The following is a 12,744-nucleotide window of genomic DNA, read 5'->3' on the forward strand; positions in this document are numbered from 1 at the left end:
GGAGTTCCTGTGTCCTTCATTTAGGAAAAGGAAATGTGTGTTTTTTCTTTGGAACTTGCTCCCTTAGCTCAGGTAGAGGAAAGAAAGAAAATGCTGATACCAAAGAACAGCTGAAGGCAATGACTACTACATCAGACCAGGCTCTCTTGGTAGGATGGGGCACGCCAGTAGCTGAGATACCTGTCTTTAGGATGCTTCAATCTAAAATGAAGTCACTGTAGACTAGTTCTTACATGCTACTGCATGCTATTGTAAATTGAAGTATGTAACTCAAACTTTACTGATGTCAAGTAAATGACTCGCAAATTCTTCAGATGCTAAGTGCAGCTTCTCTTTGATTGAGACATTTTTGAAAATCTCTGTATTAAGTGCACTAAGAAGGAAGTTCACTTTCTTCCTGCCCTACAAATCATTTTGTCTTGTTGAGTCAGATAATACACAAGTTTAATGTATTATGTTGATTGGTCACACAGTCCTTCCACAACTGGGTTTGGCATTTTTCACCATCTATTGAGTCCTTCTTAAGCATCCGGCTATTACAGTATTACTACTGTTGTTTTCAGAAGTGCTACTTGATTTTCTCCTTTTGTAATTTTCAAATGGCCTTGATTTCTATTAAACTTATCCTTTGTATTTACACCTGGTAGGAGTAACAATTAGTTAAATTTCAACTTTTGTAAAGGCTGTTGGCTGATACTAGTAGAACCCATTGTTGCTGTTAGTCTCTTCTCTCCTCACTCTTCTTTTCTGTAGTGACATTATGCCCTAATTTCTACAATTTATGCTGATGGTTGCATGCTTAATCCCCCAAGAAAAGATCAGGTGCTCTAGTTTAAAAGAAAAAAAATCTGCTGTGATATTCTGTGATGTATTAGAACTGGCATGCCCTGCCTTTGCCATGCTTATGTGTCATTGTATAAACAAGCTTTGCTCTTTGGTATGTGCGTGAATCCATTCTATCTGAGTAGAAGAATTTTGCTAGCCGCCTTAAGATTTGCATTCCCAGGTGGAATTGGATCATGATTTATATGTCTGCATCAGAGAAATAGGTTTGACATCTGTATGAATAAAACTTTTTATATGCTTGCCTAGTAATTGCATTACAGTGAGCTGGTTGATATATTTCCTCATACTTCAACCTATTTTATCTTCTAAAAAAACAACTATCAAATTGAAAAGCCATTTAAGTTAATTCATCTGAAGGGAAGGGGGAATATCACAATTTATGCAGCTTTGGACCTCTGAGTTTTTATATCATCCAAGTTTGTCATTTGGATGGCTACTATGAAAAAACGGGCACCAGTACTTCAATACTGGGTTCACTGGTAAAGCAAGAGGCTTTTAGTCAATATGACTGAACCAAGTATTTCTAAAATACAGTAGGAATCGTTAGCATGAGTTCATTAAATAGATACTGACCTGAAGAACAATTATCCACACAGTGGTAGCTAACTATTTTAGAAGATGTGAAATAATTTATCTCTTATGGACATAATAGGTCTAATACGAATTCTTCAGCCCAATATCCTTCATATGTATTGGACTCACCAATCTCAGTCATTTAGTGTCCATAGAAATCTTGTCTATACAATTAAACTTGTTTGTATCAAAATGGCACTAATGAATATCAGTCTGTCTGTCTATTTCCTTTCTACCATCCATCCATTCATCCACTTATCTACCTATCTATCATCTACCATCTATAAGAGATCCTTTAGTAGTATTATGAATTTTGCACCAGCTGCAACCCAGAAATTCTATATGTGCTACTTATTTTGTAAGAACCCTAGGTACATCTTTATCTTTGGTAGATTTGAATTAAGCACCCAAACTAGAAAGGTTTAGATCATCTACTTCCACTAGGAGTTTTCCCTTCCCTAATATTGTTACAGAACATATTTTTAATTGTCTTCCATTGAAGATAGGAAACATTTCTAAACTATTGCAGAATCGTATGAAATATATTGTATATGGTATATAGTTCCATAAATAAGACACTGGGTGTTCTTTGTTTTTTGTCTTGATCTGTAGCAGGGTGTCAAACTGGCTGGATGTGTCACGTGCAGGCCATGCCCACCCCAACTCTGCGAAGGGAAAAAGTCATGTGACGGCAACATGACGCCGCAAGTTTGACATCGTGATCTAAGGGAAAGGAAATGAATAGGCGAACGAATTCAAAGTGGTGCATTTTCTAGCAGCACCAGTTTGAAAAGAAAACAATAGTTGTATTCAGTATCTAGTTATTACAATTATTATATGTGGTTTTAATTATAGTTCAGTGGGATTTTTGGAGGAAGAGCTACATGTAAGATTTTGATGTATACCAGATTTTCAGGCCGTGATCTGCCTTTATGCTACAGCTTCTCTCTATAATCAACCAATTAAAGATTGCTGTGGAGCAGTTTAAATAAAAGGAAAAGCCCACCGCCACTTTTTGAACTATTTAAGTAGTTGAACTTGTTCCCCAGTTTATTTGGGAATGTGAAACACTTTTTCACTTCAAATGGAAAATTTTGACCTGGGAGTTGGGCTCTTGATATATCTCAAAGGGCTTAGGATGAATCTGGCCTGAACACTTGGAACCTTGTGCTTAACTTTTTGTGGTTTTGAGGGTCTGTCTCCTGAAAAATTAATTCAAGATGATAGGAATGAGACACACATGTCTTCTGCCTTTCAATTGCTGCAAAGAGAGCCATATTTCATGAAATAAGGTATCTAAATTTGAGTCAAATCTTAAATGTAAATTACATAAAACATTCGCTTGTCTTGAGAAGAAGCCATATTTCTTTTTTCTTTTTTTAAGGAAATGTAAGAAGTAACTGCTTAAAAACAGTTTATAAAGTTAAGGTTGAAATGAAGTCAGAAATCAGATTAATTTTCTCCTCCAATTTTTGTGGCTGCATTCTTAATGCCATGTATCTGGAATTTAAAATATTTTGCAGATGGATGGCTCTTAGAAGTCCTTCGTTTTGTTTAGCTCTTATCCTATACTTTCAATCAGTGACGTGCGGTGAGGTTTATGGCTGGTGAGGCTGGTGACGTCATCAGGAAGGCGGGGAATGGGACCCCGTGTGCTGGAGGCTGAGGCTGCCTCAGCCTCCAGCACACGTGATCCAATTCCGGCCTTCCTGAGCGCGCTCCGCCGGCTTGCGCTCCGTGATCCCCAACAGCAGCTGCTTTTCAGTGCTTTTCTGTGCGTCTGGCGTTTAGGACATCCAGCTATCTACCTAAACACCAGACGCACAGAAAAGCACTGAAAAGCACTTCGCCTCCAAGCCACTTCATCTTGATGATGTCGCCGCAGCTGCTGGGCGCGGCCGGCCGGAGGTAACCAGAATAGCGCCGAGGGGTCCGGGCAGACGAAAGAGCGAGCGAGCGACCGATGGAGGATCAGGCAGCCTGATCCTTGGTCGCTCGTCCGCTGGACTGCCTCGGCGCCACTCTGGCTACCTCCGTCCGTCCGTGCATGGCAGCTGCGGCGACATCATCAAGAAGAAGTCCAGCAGAGGCAGAAATGTTGTTGGTGCTCCTGGACTTCGTCTTGATGACGAAGCCACAAAAGCGACTAGGGAACAAGACCCTTCCTACCTCTGCTGGACTTCGTGTGCTCCTTGCAACTGCAATATACGTCCAGAAGCGGCTTTTGTGGCTAATGGGTTTGGACTTCCAGCCCAACAGCCCCTGCCACTTCTGCACGTCTATTGCAGTCGCGAGGAGCGCGCAAAGTACAGCGGAGGCAGGAAGGTTATTGGCGCTTCCGAGAACCCTCCTGCCTCCGCCGGTTTCCCAGCTGGCACCGCCCCGTGCGCGCTCCTCCTCCCTCCTCTTCCTCTTCACTCCCCAAAGGCTCTTCTCCTTACTGGAGCTTAGCGGGAGCCGTGTAAAAGGGATGGGAGGAAATATATATTATTATTATATATTATTATTTCATGATGAGAGGTGAGGCTCTGCCTCCCCTGCCTCCCCTGACCGCACCTCCCTGCTTTCAATCATGGGTTGCTTTATTCGGATGCCCATAAATTTAAACTTTAAAATGTTTTGCTAATAGCATGTTGTCTAGAGAGACATATCTTTGGCATAATGAATATGAATACCAGCATAAACCTTTCCAAAGAGTGGAGTAATTGGTTGTTAAAATTTTCTGTTTAAGTTATCACTGTGGGACAATTGATGAAGTTCCAAAATCTTGCCATGAAAACTGCCAGGACTAGTCCTTGCAGTTGTCAGGAGTCAACATTGGCCTGATGACACACAGGCACAAATGTTTGTGCATTCATATTCACAGTTAAGTTGCATACAAATGTATAGAATATATTTTTCTTAAGAAAAGAATTATATCCATTTAAAAATTTCTGGAATATAAACACCCAGTTAACTAACACTTTGGAAAATCTGTGATATTACCATTCCCATCACGATTATCCAGTGTGTTTTACCATTCAGGTGCTTAATTTTTTTGCTTGAAATATGATTACTGTTTTGAGCTGTTCCAGTTTTCCAGCCTATTACTATGCATTTACTGTACTCTCAGCAACGTAATAGCCTCGCAGCTCCAGTCCTGGGCTATGCACAATCTCTACTCATTACTAAGATAGGCCTGCTTGGGGCTAGGGTTGTCTAAGAATTAGCTGTTTTCTTGGCTTCCTCCTTTGCTGAGTGTCTTTGCATTCTGCGTCCATGTTCCAAAATCCTTGGATATCCAGCTGTTTGCAAAATGTCAGATATTTGGAACAGCAAGGTAAGAATTATATCCACATCAAAAATAATGCAATTCATTGTCACTTATATGCTTTCTAAATGTAAACAAATTGCTCTTCTCCCCCCCCCCTAATAGCAGCAGAACACCTTTGCTTCTTCAGTTATCAGCATTCATTTTAGTACTTCATCTTACTGCTCTTTCAAAGGATTGTCTTTTTTTTAAAATCAGATTGTATTAATCATGTAATTAGCTTAGCTAGCAGTTAAACTAAGTCCTTGTTGATGCCAAGGTACCTTTAAAGATTTTTTTAATGATACTGTTCATGTCTTCATGGCATGCTTACAATAAGCAGAGGCTTGGTTGTGACAAAAATATCTTTTTAAAAAGATTGTAAGAATCAAGAGCTCAAACTTGGAAGCAAGAAATCATATAAAACCCTTTAATAAACTCTGCAAATACATAAAGGCTGCTTTTTAGGGAGTTTTATTAATACAGTTTTAATTCTGAATCTGTCTGAGCCATACTTCTGGAATGGAAAATGTACTAGACATGCTTTCTGGATTAGCAGTGGAAAAAAGAACATTAAACTTCATTCACCACATTTAAGTGAAAGGAGGAGGTGGGGGAGATTTTAAAAGATATACTATCAAAAGTGCTATACTGTTACATTATCACTAAAACTTCACTTATGGAACATTTTGAGATTATAGTAAACTAAAACTGTGGAATTTGGTCTGGAAAGTATGCTCCAAATTTTGGGCTCAAGCATTCTAGTGTGGCTTTGTATTTCATGGCTAATAGTGTGCCAGAATAACCTTTTCTTCTTCATAATTGTTGTTCATCTTTCTCTGTGTTGTCCTTCAGGGGTACAAAAGAACACACTGTATGTTCTATGGTGAGACTTTCATGGTAGGGAGAGTTACATTCCAGGACGTGTATTGAGTTATATACCATTTAAAGTTTTATGCGTGCCTGATTCTAATTTAACCAGACACAATATTATTAACAGCTACTCTTTTTAGCAGTACCAAGTAGATATTTTAACATGCTTTTTGAGGGGATCTTGATGCCTTTCCTTTCTGCCAAGATGTATTGTTAGTCACTATCCTTGATTTGGCACCTAACTCTAATTGTTGCTGTTACTGTATATGACTTCCCTCTGAGGTAAGAGATGAACACATATTATATACCTTTTGGTTACCATTGGAAGGTAAGCAAACAGGGAGGAAAATTCTGTTTTAACAACAGTGTACTTAAACCTGTCTCATGCATGCAATATTATGGAACTTTGGTAGACAAACCATGTTGATAAATAAGATTCATGATTGTGCCCCTGTTAGTGCAAATTCAAAAAGACCCTGATTTTCAAACAAATCATAACAGTATCTACCGTAATTTGCAATCTTTAATTTAAATAATGTATGTTTTCTTTGTTATGGGGGGATGGGGAAAATCTAAAACTGCATACAGTACACAAGAAATAAAATGAAGATCTGCAGAAGATGGTTTCTTGTTATCCAAATGATTAATTTCTCTTCTGGTGAACAGATAACCTTTTATTTTATTTTTTTTCAGAAAATTTTATTGGTTTTTTAAAACATTTATAAGGAAAAGGGTAGGTGGAATGGTATCTCTTCTGGTGAACAGATAACCTTTTATTGATTACTTATTATTTATCTCTCTTTTACTTGAGAATTATAGAAATCGATAAGAGAAAAATACGTGATTTTGCTATGCTGGTTTGTAAAAACAATTCAGCAATGCCATCCCATCATGGTACACATCACATGGATGGCATAATGCCAAATTTGGATGCAAAATGGCAGTCACATGTCAGCATTTTTTGGGATTCATCCATGACATAGGTTATTGCTGATAAAGGCTATGAGATTTTTCTTCCATACTTTTTTATATAATCTCTTCTGACAGTTTTATTTACACCTTGCCTTAAAAATATCTCTTCATAAGAGACTTTATCAGAGCTCAGGCAAATTTATGTATTTATTGTTGTCCCAGACACTCCTCAAGACAATCTGGGATCATTTTGAAGTTAGTATGGACACTGAAATATATAGAAAGGGCAGTTGTGCAGTCTTTGTAGTGATTTTTGCTTCTTAAAGCTATCCCTACCAAATTGTTTGTATTAAGAAATACCAGCAAATTGCTAATTATTAGTATCTTGTTTATTTATCAAATAGATGATTATTGGGAATTATGAATGATTATTTTCATGGAAGTACAGCGCAGAAGATGTCTTTTCTATAAAGAAGTATGATTTAATACACATGCACACACACACTATAAATAACTAATACTATATGATAGATTTGTATAGACCAAACATAATTGAAGTAAGATTTAGAAGTATTTTTACAGTTCTAGGTCATATTTCATAAGTTTCTACTTTCTTTTATCCCCACACTCTGCCCAATCTTGTCTGCTTTGAAATATGAACATTTAAATCATTACAGGTTAATTGCTATTTAAGGCTCAAAATGCCGTTAACTGTTTAAAGATTTTTCCTTACTATCAAACTGTATTGGTGGATAACTTTTTCCACCACTCTTATTTCAGATTTTGACAAAGAGAATTTGTTTACGTATAAAACTCCAAGATTACTCCAGAGCAGGAGGAGGACTTTAAGGTAAAACATTTTTTGCACTTCTTGTGTATAATGAGTCAATTTGCAGTGAGACCGAAAAAGAACAGGTTAATTTCCTTTATTTCATGACAGTGATTCGGGAAGAAATTGATCTATAGTGTTTTGTGTATAGGATCACTCACACTCCTTAAGAAATGTGTGTAATCAATTGTCACACAAACACAAAATCTTTGAAGGCAAAATACTATACATTCCAAATTGAGCATTTGATTTTGTGATATTTTTATGCAATTCTCAAATAGAAATATGCCCTGTCCTTTGTACTGATTTAATGTCACGATGTTGGGGTCCTGCTAATGCTATTTATGCTTTTGTCACTGTATTGTACACACATTAGCATGTGCCTCTTTCAGATAAATACCACATTCTCAAGGAAGTGGTTTTTGACTTCAAAATCTAATACCACAATAATACATGGTTTTGTGCAGATCTAGATATGCACATGTGTCATCTCTCCTATAGGAACTGCATTGGCTTCTGATTTGCTCCAGGTCCAATTCAGGCTGTTGGTTACCTTCAAACCTTTACAAAGTTGGGACAAGGTTATTTGAAAGACCATTTTCTAACCAATCTACCAGAGTGATGAGGTAGGGACTCTATGGGTCCTCTCTCCTAATGAGTTACATCTAGTAGGACCAACAAGAAGGGCCTTCATCGGGGAAACTCCCTCCCTGTACAACAATATCCCTGCAGAGATAAGATTGGCCTCCACTCTTTCGCAAGGCCCCAAATGTCTTGGTATTGCCAAGTCACAGAATGGGATGACGCCAGGAATGATCATTTGATTAGTATCATTAGAGAGTTGGGGAGTTATTGCTTTTTTGTTTTGTTCATATTAAGTTTTTATTTTTGTAAGCTACCCAGAGTCACAGAGAGTGAGTTGGGTAGCCATATAAATGTTCATAAATAAATGCCATATTTTTAGAGTATAAGACGAACCTTTTTCCCTCCAAAAAGAAGGTGAAAATCTGGGTGCGTCTTATACACTGAATACAGCCATTTTTGCCCTTCCGAAACTCCGCACATCCTGTTTTTTGCAAAAATGGACCCGCAGAGGGTTTGGGAGGCCTGCAAAGTACTCCTGGGCGATAGGGAGGGCAAAAATGAGGGGAAATGGCCCCATCTTTTGCTCGTTTTCCCCCATCCAGCCCCCAAACATTCTACAGGCTTCCCAAACCCACTGCATGCCCTGTTTGTGCAAAAAGTGGACCTGTTTTTCGCCTTCCAACTCTCCTTGTGCATCATATTTTTCCCCTCTCCGGCCCCCAGGAGCACTCTGCAGGCCTCCCAAACTTTCTGCATGCCCTGTTTCCCAAAAAACAGGGAGTCCTAAGGGTTTGGGAGGCCTGCAGAGTGCTCCTGGAGGCCGGAGAGGGGGAAAACTGTTTTTTTTTAATTAACCTCTTTAAAATCTTGGTGCACCGTATACTCTGGTGTGTCTTATAGTCCAAAAAATGTAAATGGGAGAAGAGATGCATACCTGGTATTTTTATATATGACTCTTAAATGGTTAGGCTTTGAAAAATACAGTAGAGTATGTTTGCCTTTATTTTGAGATGAAATTTTGATACTTTTCCCATAGGAGTTCAAGGTGATAGCCATCTTTTGAAGAGAGATAAAATGAGCCATAATGACACAATATGGTTCTCCCCAGGGTTTATGTTATTCACAATTAGGTTAATAGAATTGATGAAAGGCTGCATGTCACAACATAGTGAGCTCTTTGTCACAATTAATATTTGCAATAGGACAAGATTAAGCAGTCTGCTTAAAACCACCTGGGTTTAAAATGGTAAAGAAGAAAACAAAATTAAAACACAGAATTCTGTGGGCCGTGTTTTATGTTCACTTGCAAATAGCATAAGTTACATTTGAGAAGGAGGAAAAGGAAGAAAAACATTTTTTCATGATTTTTTTTTTGTGAATTATGGGTTTTTTAAAAAAATCCCTCTTTTATATTTTTTTATAAATAACATGCCTCTCCTTTTTCCTCCTATTTTCTCTACAGTAACAATCCTATGAGGTAGTTTGGGCTGAGAGAGAATGACTAATCCAGTCACCTAGGCTTTTGTACCTAAGACAGGACTAGAATTCTCCATCTCATAGTTTCTAGGCCAGCACTTTAACCCCAACAAAAATTGGCTCTAGAATTTGTATTTTTTCCCCTCCTGTTCTCAAAGACTGCTTGGGCTAGTCCCTGCAGTTTTCTTGACAAGGTTTTTCAAAATGATTTGTCATTTACTCATTCATCGGGCTAAGAAAAGTGACTGACCCAGTCACCCAGCTGGCTTTGTGCCCAAGATGAGGTTAGAAGTCACAGACTCCCAATTTCTAGCATGATAGCTTAAGCACTACAACAATCTGGGTCTTACAATTTGTAAACAATTACTTCTAATTAACTATAATTTGTACTTTCAAAAATGGAATTAAAGTGAAGTTTGTAAGTAAATCGTCTAGGTTATTAAGTTACAATACTGAATGCTGCTTGAAATATGACCTGTATTACAGCAAAATATTAATTTTCCAAGTGATTAATATCCCATTTTCATAACAATAAGAATCTGAGCTAAATTCGGTATACTACCAGAAAACCCAACATGGCTTTGTCAAAAACAGATCATGCCAGACTAATCTGACAAAGTGACAAAATTAGTGGACCAGAGGAATGCCGTCAATATAGTTTACTTGGACTTCAGTAAGGCATTTGATAAGGTAGACCATAACCTACTACTAGATAAAGTAGAAGAATGTGGGTTGGACAGCATCACCGCCAGATGGATTCGTAACTGGCTGACCAACCTCACTCAACGTGTAGTCCTCAATGAAACTGCATCTACATGGAGGGAGGTATGCAGTGGAGTACCCCAAGGCTCTGTTTTAGGCCCAGTACTCTTCAACATCTTAATCAATGATTTGGATGAGGGAATAAATGGGGAACTCATCAAATCTGCAGATGACACCAAGCTGGCAGGAATAGCCAACACTCCAGAAGATAAACTTAAGATACAGAAGGATCTTGACAAACTTGAACATTGGGCACTATCTAATAAAATGAAATTCAATGGTGAAAAGAGTAAGGTTCTACATTTAGGCAACAAAAACGGAATGCACAGGTACAGTATAGGTGGTACCTTGCTCAGTAGTAGTAACTGTGAAAGGGATCTTGGAGTCCTAGTGGACAACCATTTAAATATGAGCCAGCAGTGTGCAGCAGCTGCCAAAAAAGCCAACAGTCCTAGGCTGCATCAACAGAGGGATAGAATCAAGATCACGTGAAGTGTTAATCCCACTTTATAATGCTTTGGTAAGGCCACACTTGGAATACTGCATTCAGTTTTGGTCACCACGATGTAGAAAAGACGTGGAGACTCTAGAAAGACTGCAGAGAAGAGCAACAAAGATGATTAGGGGACTGGAGACTAAAACATATGAAGAACAGTTGCAGGAACTGGGTATGTCTAGTTTAATAGAAAGAAGGACTAGGGGAGACATGATAGCAGTGTTCCAATATCTCAGGGGTTGCCACAAAGAAGAGAGTCAAACTATTTTCCAAGGCACCTGAGGGTAGAACAAGAAGCAATGGGTGGAAACTAATCAAGGAGAGAAGCAACTTAGAACTGAGGAGAAACTTCCTGACAGTTAGAACAATTAATCAGTGGAACAGCTTGCCTCCAGAAGTTGTGAATGGCCCAACACTGGAAGTCTTTAAGAACATGTTGGATAGGATTTGTCTGGATCGGTATAGGGTTTCCTGCCTAGGCAGGGGGTTGGACTAGAAGACCTCCAAGGTCCCTTCCAACTCTGCTATTGTATTGTATTGTAAGTATGACAAAGAGAACATATATTTAATACTACATGTTTTGACGGCAATGAGAGTTGTATTTGCACAACACTAGAAAAATGAGAAAATTCCTAAAGATGAAAATATAATTTAAAAATTACTAGACTGTAAGGAAATGGATAGGTTAACATTAAAGATAAAGGATAAAGAAGATACAGAATATTTTACAACATGGGATTTGCTTTATCAATGGTTAGATAATAGAGGTAGAAATTAGAAGTTGGAAGAATACCACTATGAATAAGTAGATAATAATATTATTACTATTATTATGTATAACTAAATTAATCCAGACAGTACTGTTTATTAAGCACTTATGTATGTTAAAGAAAAATGTATAAATATTTTTTTTTTAAAAATAAAGAATCTGAGGTAAATTCATTAAGAATGACGTAAATTCTGCTGTAAGAGACTTCATACATGATCTAAAAGTTTTAACATATACCATGTTTCCCTGAAAATAAGATAGGGTCCTATTTTCTTTTGACCCCCGAAATAAGTGCTTGGCCTTATTTTTGGGGAAATCTCATTATTTTTGAGGTGCAGGTGGCCCCTTAACCACAGCCCATGGAACAGCTGATCCAGAGAGGGCAGGAAGTTCTGTCTCTGTTTCTGGCACATTCTTGCCAGCCCTAGCGTTGCTGGGCCTGCTGTTCTTTTTGCGGCTGCCACTAAGAGAAGGGGCATGGTATCTAGGATTTGCAGGAGCAGCCTCTGCGAGGCCGTTCTGCGTGGATGGCAGGTGCATGCAGGGCACGTGGGCATGTTCCCCCTCCCCTCAGGAAATTGTGGAGACCGGCTGCGCATACATTTAAATATTTTAGGGAAGTCCTTATTTTCGGGGGAGGGCTTATTTTAGCACATGCGTGCACAAGCCCGATTGGGTTTATTATCTGGGGAGGTCTTATTTTCATGGAACAGTATAAATTTAATAAATATAGAGGAAATATCTCAAACTATATGGAAATAATATAATGAGAAAAAGAAGTTTAGGAGGTTGTCTTCCAGGTGAAATTCAAGATGTTGGTTGTTACCTGCCTTACTTACGGGACCAGATCTTTCTATTTCCTCTACTCATTCCATTCAATCTGGCAGGAGAGGCATCCTCCAGGTCCCAGTGATTAAAGAATGACATCTGGTGTCACCAGGAAGTGTGCGTTTCCTATCATAGCACCTGCCCTTTGGAGCACCTCATTATCCATAATTAGCTTAGCTCAACTTCGCTAGCATGAAGGAAAGTGCTCAAAACCTAGCTGTTCTCCCAGGCATAGGAATCAGGAGATTAGAAGGTCCTGTGAGGTTTTGTTGACGGCTGTTGAGAAGTTATCCTAAATTGCCATTTTTTTTGCCTTCCTATCACATGGATTTTTTTTTTAGTTATATCTATTATTTTTTTATTTATCCATTATTTTCAAATTATTTTTGCCACCTAAACATGGATACATCAACAGTTTAGACTTTATCACTGTTCCCATGGTATGTCTTCATATGTATCTTCAATGAAAACCTGTCAGGCAAGTATAATCAAGATTGATCCCCACG

The 12,744-nt window shown here is 38.4% G+C and overlaps 1 protein-coding gene across 9 annotated transcripts in view; it reads left to right on the forward strand.

Moving 5' to 3' along the window:
* SVIL (supervillin) overlaps positions 1-12,744 on the forward strand; it is a 174,945-nt gene that overhangs the window by 88,262 nt on the left and 73,939 nt on the right. For all 9 annotated transcript variants that reach the window (XM_081932203.1, XM_081932197.1, XM_081932199.1 and 6 more), the window contains one exon: positions 7,274-7,343. Coding sequence is in view for 8 of the 9 variants with exons in the window: in XM_081932197.1 (XP_081788323.1) it covers positions 7,274-7,343 (70 nt within the window). In the remaining variant the exon portion in view is untranslated. The remainder of the gene's footprint in view (positions 1-7,273; positions 7,344-12,744) is intronic.

Source organism: Natrix helvetica (genome assembly GCF_964273705.1).
Source record: "Natrix helvetica genome assembly, chromosome: Z".
NCBI classification, from domain to species: Eukaryota; Metazoa; Chordata; class Lepidosauria; order Squamata; family Natricidae; genus Natrix; species Natrix helvetica.